Here is a 16,642-nt window from a genome sequence, read left to right as displayed (position 1 = left end):
CAGAAAAATCAACGCCTTTCACAGATTTTGACAGAAAAGCAGTTTAAGAGTAAAGCAGAAACACCATTTGGTGTACTGGATCCACCACCGCATTGTGCCCAGATACACCATTTACCCTCATCATACCACAAAGTACGTAACAGGAAAAGGGAGAAACAAGCCCACAGGTCTGAACCGAATTCCTAGGGCAGCTGGTGAGCAGGAACCTCCACAGGCTGGGAGACAACAGTCAACTGAGACGGGAGGGCCCAGGGCAGGGCCGCTGACACCAGTCCTCGGCCCGCACCTGGCCTGTGGGGCCTCAGGGGCAGGCACACAGCGACAAATAGCTGTACCGCCTACAATTTAAGAGATTCGTTTTTTCTGAAAGAAAATACTTGAAAAGTGAAAGATAGTTGAAAGTCAGGTCTAACAGTGGCTTCCCGGATTTGTCCAAAAGAGAAAAAAAATGTATAAATTCCTGCTCTTGCCTGGGTCACAAAAACAAAATGGTAAAAGTGAGAAAAGAGTATTTGAAGAAAATACCAAGAGTAACACAGGTTGAGCTATTAGGAATTTCAAAAGGATACCCAAAAGGTTTTATTCTGGGGTATCCCTGATTTCAATGAAATCAATACCCATAAATTACCCTTTTCAATACCAAAATAGTTTTGAGTTCCAAATTGAACCAACTGCTTCTGAAATTTAGAAATCCAAGGAGAAACAGGATCTCCCAAATCTGTCTACAGAAGGTAGGAGGACAAGAATGTTGCCTTTTACAACTACACAGAAAAGTGACAGATCTTGGGAGTCTGTCAGACATACAAAGCTCCTCTCGTTCAATGGGAAGTAAAAACATTTAAAAGAGTAAATATAAGAGGACTTTAAAGTCAAAAAAGAAAAATCAATTTGGCGAGTGTTTTTTAAAAGAACGCATGGGTATCGATTGAAAAAGTGCCTCATCCTCATTCAGTGCTCCCGTCTCCCAAGTCAGACATGTGATCAGAACTGGGCTCACGCCAAACAAAACCACCAAAACCAGCAGAAACCAGAAACCCCTCAAAGCATATACAGATATACAGCTACGCACGGGTACGCTATAGGCGGTTATACATACACGTGCATGTGTCTGTATGGATCTCCAATGTGTGCATCAAAGCCCTAACCAGCCAGGTGTGAAGGGAAGGGTCAAATTCAGCAGAGACAGTCTGCGAGCAGCGCACTGACTGGTAGCCTTGTGAGCACGCTGCCTGTGCCCCTCCGTCCGGCCCCCACCCCACCCCAAGCGTTTCAGGTGGCACCGGGCTGGACTCAATTTACGTTACAACCTCTGCAGGAGTTAAAAGGTCAAGATAACTATTACTCTAAAATATTACTTTACCCATCCAAAGAAACCTATGACGAAACCAGTGCTTTCTGATTTAGTGATATAATCGAGAAAGGGAAATACAATCCCGCAAGGAGGGGGAAGGCGACCATCTCAGACCCCATTACACGTGCTTCACAGGGTCTTGAATACATGCAGCAGAACTAAACAGTAACAAGTCTTCCTTACTCCTTCCAACAGCTTCACAGAGAAACTGAAGACAAGATACCGTGTGAAGCTAAGGCTATGGGAACTGACTTTTTGGAGTTTACTGCCCACTTGTGGTAACGATTCCGAGCAGCAACAACCAATCAGCTTATCCTGAAGAATCAGGGTTGATTTGCCAAATCCCCTGGAAAGCAGAGCTCCAGCATGTAAGGGTTTGATTTTATGCTTTGAGGGTATGAGAATAAGACAGAAACGCCCTCCAAAATACTGCAATTCTGTAAAACATGGCTGATACCTAGGTTGTTGAACAGTCCAGGATTTTATTAAAGGAGCACTGTGTATTTTATTCTCAAAACGCATTTCCTTTTTTTTAATTTTTTTTTTGTGGTACGCGGGCCTCTCACTGTTGTGGCCTCTCCCGTTGCGGAGCACAGGCTCCGGACGCGCAGGCTCAGCAGCCATGGCTCACGGGCCCAGCCGCTCCGCGGCATGTGGGATCCTCCCGGACCGGGGCACGAACCCGTGTCCCCTGCATCGGCAGGCGGACTCTCAACCACTGCGCCACCAGGGAAGCCCTGCATTTCCTTTTTTAAAAACTCTTGCCTGCTCTTTTAAAACTAATAAACCTTAACATCTCTCTTTAAAGAACTGCTGATCTGTGAATCACTACCTTGTACATCTGCAACATATAATATTGTACATCAACTATACCTCAATTAAAAAAAAAAAAGAAAAGAAAACCAATTACAAAGAGAGAGAAAAAAGAACTGTTAATCTGTCAGAATGAAACTCTCCATCAGGGCTTGGAGAAGAGCAGAAGCTCTGGGCCCCTGCCTTCCTATCGCGAAGTCAGTCAACCACCCCAAGGGGCTGAAATCTTGGTCAACCTGCTCACTGCCCCAGATGATGACCAACGTGGCCCTGCACCCCCAGCTGCTTCCTGCTCCCCGCTCCCCTGTTGCATGCGGGTGTCTTCAGGGCTCGGCCCAGGCCGTCTCTCTTTTCACTGTGTACTCTTCATCCGGGGCCTCACGCCCTCCTGGCCCGTGCGGCTGTCCTTTACCATCCACTCGTCTGTTCCCCTAACCTCTCCACTAGATGCCTCAAACGCACCGCAAAGCCTAACGCGTGCGAAACAAGCTCCTGACTTCTGAGCTCCCCGCTGATCCTGGCCCTCCTCTGGTGTCCCCATTCAGTGGCGGCCCGGCCCTGGGAACCCAAAGGCACAAGCCCGAAGCCCAGGGTTCTCTCCGACACACCGGCCTCCCCCTCAGCCATCGAACCCCATGGCTTTAGCATTTCCCGTGACCAAGTCCACCTGCGAGCTCCTCTGCACACATGCTGCAGGGCCCTAGCGCCTCTCAGTGTTAGATACCCCACCCCATCTCAGCTCACCGCGATCTGACATCTTCCGCCTTCATCGGCTCACCGAACTTCTTGCCCTGTCACAAGGGCAGCTTTTGGTGAACGTCAAGTGGCCCGCCCCAGCCAGTGGCTCTGCTGGAAGCTGCGCCCCGAGGCTGCTGGAGAGCCCAGCAGCAGCGCTCCGGCCCTTCCTCCCTGCTCCTCCTCTCCAGGGACTTCCTCCAAGTAATACGTTTACGGACTCTCACGAGGTGTCACCAAGAAACCTGCACTTCCAGCCTCATCGTTCCCTCCAGCGTTCCATGGTCCACTCTGGGCCCCTAACCACCCCTTCCCTCCTCCCATCTCACTCCTCACCCTGCCGGCTCTTCCTCAGTTGGTGCCACCATCGACTCCACCAACCAGGCTACACATCCGAGCGCCATTCTCGACTTCCTCCTCTGCTCTCACTCCACTGGGACTAACTTCCCGTCCTTTGTCCTTTTTTGCTGAGACTGCTTCTAGCGAAGGTCCTCACCCTCACTCATCTATTCCTCCACATTCTCAGCAAGTATCTACAGAACCCCTGCCACATCCTAGCCGCTTCAGCTCTTATGAAGGTCATGTGTTGGTGGTGGTGAACTGTGACACACTAACAGGCACCAGTGACATAGAACGGTGTGCTGAAGGCAACGAAGGAATCGTTTAGGGACCACGTGAACACGAAGGGGTGCCACGACATCCTGCTTGTCGGGATGGTGTCCCCACTCCCAGGAGTTGGCCTCAGGAGCGCTGCACGCAGACCCAGCTCCTGAGAGCCCAGAGGTGAGAGACCCTGGTGAGTCCAGAATCAGGGTAGGAGTGGTGAGGCTTTCAGCTGTGCTCACTCTACACAGGCAACTGGAGAGTTGCCGGTGGGTGTGAAGAGGGGGCCAGGGACAAAGAGAGATGATCCTGCCTGAAGTGTGGGTTTCAAAAAGCAGCCAGTATCTAGACAGAATTCAGGCTGTGCAGGACACTTCTGGGGGTGACGGGCCATTAACCTATGACCCGCATAGAAGGCGCAGATGAACCTTCTTTAGAACCCTCTAGCCTCTTATGACACCAGATTTTTGCTCCCTTGAAAAGAATTTTTAAAATCTGCACCCCCTCGCCCATCATAAAGTTGACATCTAAAGTTGTTTATAGGATTAAGTACTTGAAGAGGATGTAATTACAGACATATACTGCATTTGCGCCTGCGTTTTAAATAGATTTGGTCAAAGCTCTGGACCTGCAGATTTAGCTCATTTGACTAACCCTAATGGAAAATATCCACAATTAGTCGTCACTGTCAAACCTATTTGCCAAATTCCACTTACTTTCTGCAAGAAGTCCCATACCACTTCCACGTTATTTAGTTCACTCCCCAGCAATCACAAGAAACCAACTAAGCCCCGGATTCTAACTCAGGAGGGCACTGGACTTCATCCCATGGAGTAAAGGGCTGCCCCTCAATTTCCTTCCTGAAGGGTTCCAAAATCTTTTAACTTTACTCTCCAGAAACGGGAAAACGAGACCCTGATCTGAAGGAGTCTGCGCTCTTCTCCAGCAGACGGACAGTAATAACCAAATAAACGCGCAAATGACTTTCTGCGTCTCCGCGACCACCAGGTCCCGGCCGCGGCGCAGGGACACCCTCCGCAGAACCTCGGGGCCCCTGTCGCACAGGCCTGCAGTCCCCGCCCAACCCGAGCGCGGCTTAGGGACCACGGGCTGTAAAGACCACCGGGCCTGGGACTGCAGGGATCACGGGCGGGAAAAACCACTAGGCCCCGCGCCGCAGGGACCACAGGCGGAAAAGGCCCCCGGGCCCCCGGGAGGTTCCCCGAAGGCAGGCCCGTCCGGGTTGACTCAGGCGGCAGCGAGCGGGTGCGCGCTCCCCGCCGCGGTCGCGTGCCCGGGAACCTGCCCCAACCGTCGGAACCGAGAGCTCCCGCCGGCCGAGTTCGGGAGGCTCCTCCCGGGCCTGCGCGAAAGCGAGCACCGGGTTGGCAAGGACCCCGCCTCTGGGCTGCGCGGAGCACCGGCGCCTGTCCCCCCTTCCCGCCCCATGCCCTCGGGCTCACACAAACGACTGGAGGGACGCCGAGACCTTAGCCTCCGACTCAGTCCAGATGTCGCCGTCCCGGCTCGAAGTTCCCCCACAACGACGCCTCCACGGCGGCCATCTTAGCCAGAGGCGGCCATCGCCTTTTGACTCTCGCGCCAATCCGTAGAGCCAGGGCGCCGTGAGAGGAGTTCTGCGCAAGGACGGAAGCTGGAGTCCCGCGCTTCCGGGCGGCCGCCGCGACCCGCACCCTCGCGAGAGCCCTTGATTGGCTGTCGGCTTGCAATCTCGCGATTTCGCGGGAAGTGGCTGAGGGGGCGGCAGCCGGTGCGTCTGCCCTCCCGTTCCCCGCCTCCGCCGCGGCCCCCGCCTCTGCCTCCCCCTCCCCGGCGCTGCCGCCGCCCCCTTCCCACCCGGGCCGGCACCCCGAGCGGCCGCGGAGACCGCGCAGCGCGGCAGGCGGGATCCTCACGGTAAGATGGCCGCGGCGGGCCCAGGTGGGGACGCTCCGAAGCGGGGCGGGGAGGCGGAGGGCCAGGCAGGGGCCGGGGCCAGGGAGGGGTCGAGCCGGCCCGGGAAGGGGGCGGGCCAGGCCGCGGGGGTGCGCCGACTGGCCGACCGCGCCGGGGGCCCTTCCGGGGTTGGGGGTCCGAGCAGGTGTCATCGGGCCGCGTTGTCCGGGGAGGCGGCGCCCTCGGGGTTTGCAGGTCCAAATGTCCCCTTCTCCTAAGGCGACGGAGCCCGAGGGCCGAGACTCGGTGTTTGTTGTTGATGAAGCGCGTTTCGAGGGAGGTCTGCACATTCCGAGGCGGCGCCTACTAGGAGGTGATAGTTCTCGACACGTCGCACAGGTGTCTCTGCGACGGGAACCGTTTCCACCCGGAACCGCGTCCGAGCAGAGGCTGAGCTGCAGAGGCCGGACGTTGCTCTTGCGAGCAAGTGTTCCTCGCTGTCCGCAATGGGATGTTAAATTATGTCTGTGGGATTTTTAACTGCTGAGTTCTTCTTGCACAAAACAGAATGGGACAGTTCTCCAAAGTTGTTACTTTTTCAAACGTCGCTGTCGTCCAGGACTGAGAATTTGATCTGAGTGAGTTACACCACTGGCCCGTAGCTTAGAGAGATGGGTCCTTGGGTGAGGGACAGCACCTCTTGATTGTCTTAGGACAAGTGTTCTTCTGCGGATCAGAGTTGGGCATGGCATCCCCCCACGGACCGAGAACTTTGTCTTGTACCCCTTTGCTTCCCCACCTACACTCTCTCCCTGGGCGATCTTTGGCGAACTCTTGGCTTTCGGTCATTTTGTGGCGGATGTTTCCCTAATTGTTTCCAGCGCTGAGCTCAGGACCTGTAATCCAGGTGCCTGCTTGACTTCTCCAGCTGTGGGTCTGATAGCCCAAACTTGCCTGGCTCCTCAGACCTGTTCCTCTCCTCATTTGTGGCTCCATCCTGCAAGGTCTCAAGCTTGAACCCCCACCATGGTCCCTGAGTCTTCCGTTCTTTTATCCTTCCACGCTGGGTCCAGCAGCAAGGCCCACTGGCTCTGTCTACAGAGTCTCGATGGGCTGTGCTCTGTGGCTCTTCTGCTGCCGTCCTCTCTTGTTTGGGTGGCTCCTCACTGGTATTCCTGCTCAGCTCTCACCACCCCACGGTCATCCCATGTCCACTGGGCAACCAGAGCTGTCTTTTAATATTTTTTTAATTGGTTTGGCATGTGCCTTGCTATGTATAAAGTAATATCCACAACATGTCAGTTACAAAGGATAAAACTGACGTGGACAGTGGTGGGCTCACCACCCATCGCGAGAGCCCAGCTGGTGCTCCCAGGGCCCCCTTTCCTTGGTAACCATCTCCTGAGTTTCGTGTTTCGTGCCCTTACTTAAAACAGTGGCAAAACGGTTTTGCTACGAATGTATGAGTGTATTTACTGCTAAGCAAGCATTGTACAGCTTGTCTTGCTTTTGTTCTTTACCAACCGCCGCACTGGGGTCTCCGCTGTGACTTGCTCTCTTCGTCCAGCTGGTTTCTAAGTCCCCCATGTGGTCACATTCATTTATTTTACCTGCTTTAGTAAATCCTGTTTCGTGGATACAGTCACAGTCCCTTCTCAGTAGTTCTAAAATCCACATAACTCTGAAAACCAAAAGTTTTTGGTTTTCTTTTTAATCTGTTAGATGGCAAAACCTCACCTGGCAAAGGCTGTTTAGTAGCTTCTGTTCCACTTGGTATGAGGCCTCATACGTTTCACTGAAGAAATCATATCTGATTGTGGGGTGCTGCCCCACACCACAGAGGGGATGGTGTATGATACGTGGTCAGATGTGCACATAGTCTTTGTACAGCTGAACCGTTCTGAAGTCTGAAACCGATCTGCCCCGAGGTTGTGGTCCTGTGAACCATAGTGCATTTGTCTGGGCTGCTGTTGGCTGAACATCCGGGTGGATGGCTTCCATATTGTCGCCGTCCTGAGCAGTGTCTCTGTGGACAGGCTCGTCTGTGTCTGGGTCTCAGTCTCCAGGAGTAGAAGAGCCGGCTGTGAGGGGCACATGTGCGCAGCCTTGCAAAGCGATGCCAAGTGTTTTTGCTGTGGGTAAAGGGGGTTCAGGAGAACTCCACGTCTCTCTGAACACTTGGTGTTGTCAGACCGCTTCATTTTTCTCAGTCTGAAGGGTGTGTGATGTGGGCTTCTCTGGAGAACACACATCGCAGCACGTGATTCTTCAGCCTGTACCTCTCGTGGCTGCCCTTCGTGCTTAGAGGGGAGTCCCTCTAGATCCCCCTTGTCCTGTAGGGCCTTAATCGGACCCCAGCCGACCCTTGACCTCCTGGTCCTAAGACCCTTGGCTCTTCCTCTCGTTCATCCTACCTTCCAAACACCCCAACCTTCTCTTTGGTCCCTGAATCTGTGTTTGAGTCTCAGGCCCTTTGCATGTGCTGTTTTCCACATTTTAAGTATCTTCCCACTCTCCCCCTTTTACTTCCTGCTCTGTTGCCGTGTTTATGTCTGAAATGATCGCAATTGTCATAAAATTCTTCACTGATTCTTAAAATATTACCTTTTTTCCCTGTAGAAATAAATCAGAATGAGTTATACAGAAAAACCCGATGAAATCACAAAGGATGAGTGGATGGAAAAGCTCAATAACTTACACGTCCAGCGAGCAGACATGAACCGGCTCATCATGAACTACTTGGTCACAGGTTAGGGGCGTGACGAGGGTGCTGCCCCTTGGACATCCTTACCCTTCTGTGCACACAGGCAGGACTTACTGAAGTTTTGTGGTGCACTTGTGTTCAGGCGTCATGAAAATGCAGTGTTCTTTTGATAAACTTGTAGTTACGGATTTAAAGAGATATCCTCTTCCGGAGATGAGATCATGATTCCGGGTCTCTGAGACCTAAGGAAAAAACCTGTTTCTTGGCCTTTGACATTTTTGCAATTGATCAGCATAATTAAGAAAGTGCTGAAGTACGTTTAAAACCCAAGTAATTAATCTCTTCTGGCCAGTCTGGTAAATGATACTGGACTGTTTCTAGAAGGTGTGTCCAACTCAAGAAAGGGGGAAGGGCATATGGAAGGAAACGCACATGCTCTGCGGCTAGCACTCAATCCTCCTTGACACCGGGAAGCAAAAGGGTAACTCTGTACGTGGTGAGAAAACCCACATGTTTCCAGAAAGTCAGTCTCCTTCCTGTGCGTTCCCAGTGGCCACCACCCCTCCCATCAGTCTCTGATGTTGAAGAGAATTGTAAACTCACTAAGAGTGGGAGTAGCCAGGGCCTTGCAGGCTGAGAGGGCCTTGCTTCCCCTGGAGCAGGTCGGCAGCTTCTCTGCACTGGGCCTGGACCGCAGCCCTCCACCAGGGGCCACACCGGCACGTGGGGCCTCAGCACCCATCCTCACCTGGCTGGGAGGTTAGAGCATTTGGGGTGTGGGGGGAAGGAAATGAAGTACTACGTCTGCATTTGTGGGACGTAACTGGTATTAAACCCAAATCCCCAAGAAAGTGCAGTTATATCAGAGGTTTTTTATTCAAGGCGGATGGGCTTTCTGGAGACAAAAGGGCTTTGCATTGATGTCTTGCTGACCTTCCGAGCAGTGAGGATGGTTTTCATTTCCAGAGGGCTTTAAGGAAGCAGCAGAGAAGTTTCGGATGGAATCTGGGATCGAACCCAGTGTCGATCTAGAAACGCTCGACGAGCGAATCAAAATCCGGGAGATGATACTGGAAGGCCAGATCCCCGAGGCCATCGCACTGGTCAACAGCCTCCACCCGGAGCTTCTGGACACAAACCGCTATCTTTACTTCCACCTACAAGTGAGTCTGGTTTACGGACGCTTGACAAATTGAGGTTCTTTGTGGGATTCAGAAGTAACGAGACTAATTCGCCTTAATAGAACGTTGCTTTAATTGATGTGGGGAAGGGGTTAGAGTTAGCTGCTCTTCTGTGTATCTCAGAAGCTGTTTCTCGCTTTAAAAATGTAACAACTCGGAGTTGCTAGACAACTCTGTCCTCTGAGAGGCCCTTTCCGTGAGAAGCAGGCGCGGCCGCGGGGGCGTCCCTGGCCGAGTGGCCGGGCGCCTGGCGCTCACCCGTCCGCCTGGCCCCCGACCAGCAACAGCACCTGATCGAGCTGATCCGCCAGCGGGAGACGGAGGCGGCGCTGGAGTTCGCGCAGACCCAGCTGGCCGAGCAGGGCGAGGAGAGCCGGGAGTGCCTGACCGAGATGGAGCGCACGCTGGCCCTGCTGGCCTTCGACAACCCCGAGGACTCGCCCTTTGGAGACCTGCTTAACATGATGCAGAGGCAGAAGGTGGGCGCCGGGCGGGTCGGGGCTTCCGTCCGCGTCCTCCACAGAGGTCCGCAGGATTTCCGAAGACACGGGGCGGTGGCTGGGTGGTGTCGAACGGGACGGCGTTTCTGGCCGGGGCACTGCTGGGAGGGCCTCGGCTGTTCCCTAGCTGACGCTTCCGTTGTGTCACGCTAGGAGCCCAGGGCGTCGCAGCTGTTACAGAGCAGTCAGGCCTCTCTGCCCATTTTTCTTGTTTATCTGAGCCGCCTTCCTGTATAGCTGGAGACTCGTAGGAAGAGGGGTTTCAAGTACCTTTTGATTAAAAGCCCACACTTGCTTCAGACACTTTTGCGCCCCCTGTCGCAGCCTCTGTGTCCCCGCCGGCATGGTGGCTTCCCCGCCACCCTCCGCTCCCCTGGAACGAGGGTGTCCTTGGGGTCCACCTCAGGTGTCGTCCTGGGGCTCGTTAGGCTGGAACCGGTCCCACCCCCACCCCGGTCTGCCCTCTCTGCCAGGCCCCTCGTGCCCAGCTCCTGGCATGTCAGCGCCGTCCAGGCCGGATGTGGTATCTGCTGACCACACCGTGAGCTCCTCTGGACAAGTAGTGTGCTTTACGTCCTCTGGAGTGCCTGACAGTCACAGGCTTCGTGTTTGTTAAATAAGTAACCAGCTTCTCGCATAAAACTGGTTTCCAAGGCGCACGAAATGCATCTTATGACGGACCCTTTTTGCGGGTGCTCTGCGTGTGTGGTGGTTTTTATTGGCTGCCTTTATTTTCTAGGTGTGGAGTGAAGTGAACCAAGCTGTCCTGGATTATGAAAACCGTGAGTCAACACCCAAGCTGGCAAAGTTACTGAAACTACTCCTTTGGGCTCAGAATGAGCTGGACCAGAAGAAAGTCAAATATCCCAAAATGACAGACCTCAGCAAAGGCGTGATCGAGGAGCCCAAATAGAGTCTGGGCAGGGGCCCCATTTCACCGCCGGGCCGGCAGAGCACCGTCTGGGACTGAAGATTGTTACGGCAGCAGAGAACTCTTTCCTCCCCCCTTTTACTTTTTTTTTTTTGACCCAGAATCTTTTCAAAAGGGAAAAGTAGCCCTTTCAAGTGCTGGAGAACGCGCGGTGAAAGACACCGTCTCCTCCGGAAGGCTGGTGAGGACTGCAGCATGGCCTGACCTCCATGCTCTGGGCGTCTCGGCTCCCAAGGCGCCGCATCTTAGGGACACTGGTCCACCCCGCGGCCGCCGCCCGGAGCACCGGGGCAGCACTGATGGCCGTCTTGCTTTCTGTTTGTGTCTAGGCAGACAGCGCATCCTCATCTTCCCACATCTCGGCTGGCCTTCGTGTAGAAGTATTTCCTTCCCCGCTTGGTTTTTGGTTTGTTTTTGTTTTTTCATAGGAAAGACTATATAAATTTGTAAATCCCAATTCAAAGACTTCTTTCGTGTGCGGGTCCTGAGTTTGATTTTTTTCCCTTTTGATCTGGGTTGTGTGGCTTTGGGGGAGATAAGTGCGTGCGTGCGTGTGTATATGAGGGGCGGGCTGTGTGTTTTTTAAATTTTTAAATATATATTTTGGTGCTGTACGTGGTGAGAGACTCTTTCCTAGTGGATCAATGAACCATCTCTCCTGGGCAGTTATGTTAAAAATAAAGGTTTCTCTTTAATTTCAAGAATGACCAAAATGGTCTCTCAAAAGTTTTAATCATCTCCAGCACACCTGTTGCTTCTGGGGCTGGCTTCCCCATGTGACGGCAGTGACACCGTCTAGTAGCTGGAGCTGGAGAGACGGGTGACTGCGCCGCGGCGTGTGCCGTGCTTCAGCACCTCTCACGCTGTCGGCCAGTTCTGTGCGTGTCCTGCTTCTGTGCCCTCACATCTGTCCCCCGCCCGGCACCCAGTGCGGTCGGTGATACCCAAATGCGGGCTCGGGCGTTGGGGTTTGTGGCAGGTGGCCTGGGGCGCCGGTGCTGGAAGGGGTTTTGTGGGTTGTTGCAGAGCTGCCGGCCTCTGGGCGAGGTGGTGGAGGTGGAGGTAGAGGGGCCCCAGCACGCGGAGCTCTTGGGGCTGGTGGTTCCTGTGCATCCCTCTGGTGGGAGCGCCCACGTGGCTGAGACTCAGTTCTCCCTCGTCTGAGCCCTTGTGCAGGGTGCGCTGTGCTGGCACCCGGGCTCGATGGAGAGAAATGCCATTAGCAGCCGAATCTGGGGAGCCCGTGGGCCTGGATGCATAGTGAAGCAGGTCCTCGGGGAGGTCGGGGCTCTGCCTCCGACCCCCTGAGTGTTTGTCCTGAAGCATCTGTGGCACCAGCTCTTCCCTCCACTTACCACTCACTTTCGACCTGCACTTGAGTCTGCGGGGTCACTGGTCTTCAGTGGGTACAGCTTCAGGCAGGATTTTCCTTCCCCAGGTGGTTGTGTAATTCAGTCACAGGTGCAAAGGCAAATAGACCACTCAGGCCCTAGACTGGCCCTTCATGCTGCCCTTTGGACCTTGTGAGGGTTGGGGGGGTTGTCCTTTCCTTACCCCCAGAAGTGATGAGTTTCACCCCTCTCGGTCGTCAGCCTCAGGTGTGACCTTTCCGTACGATCATTTCCTCCGAGATTTGAGGATTAAAAATAAGTTAGGGAGAAAGGGGGTTTTAATCTTCAGGTAATTAAGACAATACAGCAGAAGCTGGAAGAAAAATATTAGGGCAGTAGACATAAACTACATTTTTTCAAAGCATCCTTTACTATTTATGTAAGATTGTCTGTGCATAATTAATCTGAAATATTTTTCAAAGGAGAGGGTTTGAGATGTGCAGTAATGGGCAGGAATCATCCATAAACTGTCAGGACGTGAATGGGGTTTGTCACGTGCATGAAATGTTAAATGCTTATGAGAGGTGTTGCCATTTTATTCACCAGTTCAGCCAGTGAGTGACTTGATCAGCCAGTGCTAAAACCCATGTGAGCTGGGTGCTGGCCAGACTCGGAGAATTCAGATGTTACTCTTCAGCTCTTTACGTTTGTTTAAGGGGTTTAGTTCCTTCCCCATGGGCTGGAAATCTTCAAGGGGGTGGCTTTGCAGACGTCTCTGTTTCCTCTTTTTTGCAGTCTTCTCTTTTTTCAGCAAGCAGACTACCTTAAGCCATTTCAAGATAACGAGCATCAAGTGTGCTGACTTTTCTGCTTCGTCTCATTTGGATCTCACTGTTGTGTTTGTCAAAATGTAACGTTCTACCAGGGTAGTTTCTTTCTTCTTTTTACACTTTCTGGTGGAAAGTGCCTTGAAATAAATAAAATGTGAGAATATTCTGGTACTCTGTGTTCCTGGTGTTGTGAAGTCACATGAGAAATGACCCCTAGTCGGGATTCTTCCGAAGCACAGGGATTATCGCAAAGCAAATGAGAGCTAACGTATTTTGCCCTTTGAATTAAGTTTTCCAGTTTCTAGAAAAGGCAGCTGTTGGTTGGGACTGGTCCTGGCGTGGACTGAGATGCCAGGAGCGAGCCTGGGGGTCGCAGGGCTGGCTCTGCCGTCCAGCCGGGAAGCCCTCTGAAGACAGACATGCAGAGAAAACGTGCGGAGGGGCAGCTTTTCTAACGCAGTGAGATGTCTGTACTTTCCCACTTCTCTCTGCTGTTAGTTTAGGGGACCGTGGCAGAACCAGGAGTTTCAGAGAGAATCGTACACATTCTGTGTTAAAAGACACTGCCGGGGCTTCCCTGGTGGCGCAGTGGTTGAGAGTCCGCCTGCCGATGCAGGGGACAATGGTTCGTGCCCCGGTCCGGGAGGATCCCACGTGCTGCGGAGCGGCTGGGCCCGTGGGCCATGGCCGCTGAGCCTGCGTGTCCGGAGCCTGTGCTCCGCAACAGGAGAGGCCACGGCAGTGGGAGGCCCGCGTACCGCAAAAAAAAAAAGACACTGCCGTCCTCCGGATAACGGGGCAGGACTCCTTTCCGGGTGACTATTGCCAAGTCTGAGTCTGAACAAAAGACCAGATTAAAGGCATCAGGTGTGGTGACTGCAGGCTGGGCTGCCCGTCCCCAGCCCCTGGACACCAAGCGTGTTGTTCCTGACGATGGGTATGTTTCCATTTCAGAAATACGTACTGCTCTTTCGGGTTTACAGTCAGTTGTACTGTTGGCAGCAGTCGCGTGGGAGCCTGTGTAAAACAGTCACCCGCCCTAGCACTTGGTGCCCCTCTGATTCTGTCGTTCCAGGCGACTCCTGGGGCACATGCATGCAGCGCTCACAACATCTGAAAAACGCAGAATAGGTTGCCTTTGCTGCCTGTTCTGAATTTCATAGTAAAAGTTCACATTTTTCTCAGCGTGTTCGTCTGAAAGCTCTTCCCCACCGCACCCCCCGCCGACAACATTCTAATAAGAACAGAGAGTTCTGTGCCACACTAACACGTTTGCACGTAGACCTGGAAGGGTGGCGGAACTTTGGTTCCCGTGCGTCCGTGCTTTGCTGTGGCTGCATCCCCACCCTGAAGCCTGCCGTCTGCTCTTCTGCACTGGCACCTCGTTTCAGTTTTGTGAAGGAGATGGAGCTAGTCGGGCTCCATGCCCACCGTATGACTTTCAGCTGAATGGGAACATTCTAAGTAATTTTTTGGTGACATATGAAATTTCCAAACCTTCAAAGAAGAAGGGCTGCTCCAACAAGCCCGGGGCTGCCGCTGTGGTGCCCGTGGTGGCGTCCAGTGGGGCGGGTTCCCGAGCACCCTCTGTGGAAGGCCAGTGCGGGACCCTGGACGCAGCTGGAGGGCGATGGGCGGGGTGCAGAGTGCAGCCCCGTGCCGGGCAACGCGCAGGGGTGCCGGTGCTGGTGGTGATGGGGACAGGAAAGGAGGGGCCTCCCCCATCGCTGATCCACGGCAGGGACCTCTCCCACCTCACAGGGGCGGCCGGGTGGCCCTTGCTGATGCCCCCGAGCCCTTGGCTTTGTGCTCACCTCCCACAGGGTGTTCGGTAGGGGCTGGTCCTGGCACGGGGCCTGCCCACCCCGGAGGCTGTGCCTCAACACTGAGATGTCGTCAAGGCTCTCCCTTCCTGGTGGTGGTTTACTTACGTAGATGTCGGGCACAGGGTTCGAGTAGGCCTTTGGCATGAGTCGCCGGGGCGGGTGGAGCGTCCTCAGTGGCTTTGTCTTTGCAGGATGCCGGCCGCGGCTCCGTGGTGAGCAGACTGGCCCAGCCCCAGCGGTGGGAGGGGGGAGGAGGGGAGGGGTGGTCTGGGGTCACTGATCACGATAACCCTGCGCTGACAGCGTGGAGGTGTTTCCCGTTGTGGGGATTGGGGGGGTGGAGTTAAATAGGAACACGGGGCTCGGGTTGTCTGCGGTTTGGAAGTCTCCCAGCTGGAAGGCCAGGTTCACGGTCACATCCGACCGTGGCACAGAAGGAAGTCTACCGGGCTTGTTGACCCCCAGCTCTGACCGAGTGGAGCAGCGACTGGAGGTGAGCAGATTTTGCCCACGTGAAGCTTTCTGAGCGGCTGCGTTCTCTCCACGTCAGATGCCCGTGGAGCAGCAGGCTCACTGCGGCACGAGGCTGAGACCCCAACGCGCCTCTGGAGCTGGAGGTGGGATGCGCCTGGCCACTGGGACCCCAAGGCGCTCTGCGTGTTTGGGCTGCACGTAAGCTTAGTCACCGGAGAGGACGGAGGGGCGTCTCCTCCTCCGGTCGTGGCTCCTGCTCTCCACAGACTCAGCCGCGGGCCCTGTCACATGAGGTTTTCTCTCCCACGGGTCGTGGTGTCTTACAGTCACACTAATTGTACCATCTGCCTTCTGCAAGTGAAGCCAGCCCAGCCGTCACGGAGGATGCCACGCCGGGGCTGGAGGGGCGGGAAGGGAGGTGGTGGGCGGTCAGCCGGAAGCCTGGAAGGCCGTTGACCACCTTGGCCAGGGTGAGGGGACGGGGCACTGGCCCCTGCTTGGCCACAGACTCGTAGGACTGGTGAGTCCTTAATCTCCGGGTGTTCTGTCGTATCCTGAGCGTAAAACAGAAGTGTTGAACAGCAGTGTTTGTGAGGTTCAAATAAGGACCTCACCAGCACTTTGTCCCCACCTCCTGTCTCCCCCTCCTCAGCCCGGCTGGGCTCCCTGCGGTCCTGGAGCTGGCCCTGGGCCTCCGCCCGCCCCGCCCGCACGGCCTCCTCCTTCCCTGCTCTCAGACTTGACTCGTGTGTCTTTCTGGGAGCATCTCTCAGCCCGTCCCACGGCAGAAGCCACCCTTCCCTGCCCCACTTGGTCTCCTTTCTGTGTTTCGTCTACACGCCCTGGAACATCAGCTCCAGAAGGAGAGGGACTTTTGGCAAATGACAAATGCCCCCCACAATGTGGCTCTAGGTCTGTATGTAAAATCATCATCAAAGAGCCCCGGGCAGTGGGTGAGAGTGAGCTGCCAGGAGGAGGGTGGGGTACTATCGTAGCTGAGCTGAACACTTTTCCGAGTCGCGGGCTCTCTGGGGGCACGCACCTCTCTCCAGCACCATCCTTCTGCCCCGTTGAGCGTCGTCTGGATGGAAGGACAGCAGTTTGTTCGGCAAGCGCACATGGAGCAGGGTGGGATGTGGCCACGTTCGCCAGGCTGCCGTGTGGAGGATGGATTGAGGGGGTAGCGGGTGGAGGGGGCGTTGCAGGGTGAAGAGGGGGCAGCTGGTGGAAGCAGAATCGCCCAGAAATCCACCTGCTTCCGATGTGTCCCAACCGTCCCAGCGCTGGCTGTGCGCGGCACGTGGGTGTGAAGCCTTCTGAGGTCAGGTGGAGCCCTGAGACTGAGGATCCACAGGACTCAGCGTGGGGCCCGGCACTGTCCGTCCTCAGAACACTCAGCCCCCACCCCCCACCCCCACCCCCCGCGAGCGCTGGGCTGCCCAGGGTTCCCAGGCTGGTCCGGGGTCA

The 16,642-nt window shown here is 54.7% G+C and overlaps 2 protein-coding genes and 1 long non-coding RNA gene across 6 annotated transcripts in view; 1 reads left to right on the top strand and 2 right to left on the bottom strand.

Annotated features, from left to right (window-relative positions):
- The window catches only part of DIDO1 (death inducer-obliterator 1), a 52,259-nt gene extending 47,155 nt beyond the window's left edge, over positions 1-5,104 (bottom strand). For 2 of the 3 annotated variants that reach the window (XM_032606018.1, XM_032606022.1), the window contains exon 1: positions 4,966-5,097. The gene's annotated coding sequence lies outside the window, so the exon portion shown is untranslated. Of the gene's footprint in view, positions 1-4,965 lie in introns of all 3 variants that reach the window. The other variant, XM_032606021.1, reaches the window with a different exon arrangement.
- A 64-nt stretch (positions 5,105-5,168) lies between these two features.
- Positions 5,169-13,036, top strand: GID8 (GID complex subunit 8 homolog). Of its 2 annotated transcripts, XM_032606041.1 has the most exons (6): positions 5,240-5,419; positions 5,678-6,036; positions 8,018-8,147; positions 9,069-9,265; positions 9,565-9,762; positions 10,523-13,036. In XM_032606041.1, the coding sequence occupies exons 3-6, from the start codon at positions 8,030-8,032 to the stop codon at positions 10,694-10,696; spliced, it is 687 nt and encodes a 228-aa protein (XP_032461932.1). In that variant the 5' UTR covers positions 5,240-5,419; positions 5,678-6,036; positions 8,018-8,029; the 3' UTR covers positions 10,697-13,036. The 2 variants fall into 2 exon arrangements, with proteins under 2 accessions (XP_032461933.1, XP_032461932.1); XM_032606042.1 differs by lacking the exon at positions 5,678-6,036 and having other exon boundaries at positions 5,169-5,419.
- On the bottom strand, positions 10,797-16,374 carry LOC116740397. The gene is made up of 2 exons (XR_004345881.1): positions 16,218-16,374; positions 10,797-15,729 (listed from the first exon to the last, which is right to left on the bottom strand). It is a non-coding gene; the product is annotated as an uncharacterized LOC116740397 (long non-coding RNA).
- Between the last annotated feature and the right edge of the window lie 268 nt (positions 16,375-16,642).

The sequence above is a fragment of the Phocoena sinus genome, chromosome 15 (genome assembly GCF_008692025.1).
Source record: "Phocoena sinus isolate mPhoSin1 chromosome 15, mPhoSin1.pri, whole genome shotgun sequence".
Lineage (NCBI taxonomy): Eukaryota > Metazoa > Chordata > Mammalia > Artiodactyla > Phocoenidae > Phocoena > Phocoena sinus.
This window is presented reverse-complemented; position numbering and strand designations above follow the sequence as displayed.

Coding starts and splice junctions, on each gene's coding strand:
- GID8 (XM_032606042.1), top strand. CDS start 8,030: ATGAGTTATACAGAAAAACCCGATGAAATCACAAAGGATGAGTGGATG. Junction 8,148..9,068: donor CATGAACTACTTGGTCACAG/GTTAGGGGCGTG, acceptor TTTCATTTCCAG/AGGGCTTTAAGGAAGCAGCA. Junction 9,763..10,522: donor ACATGATGCAGAGGCAGAAG/GTGGGCGCCGGG, acceptor TTTATTTTCTAG/GTGTGGAGTGAAGTGAACCA.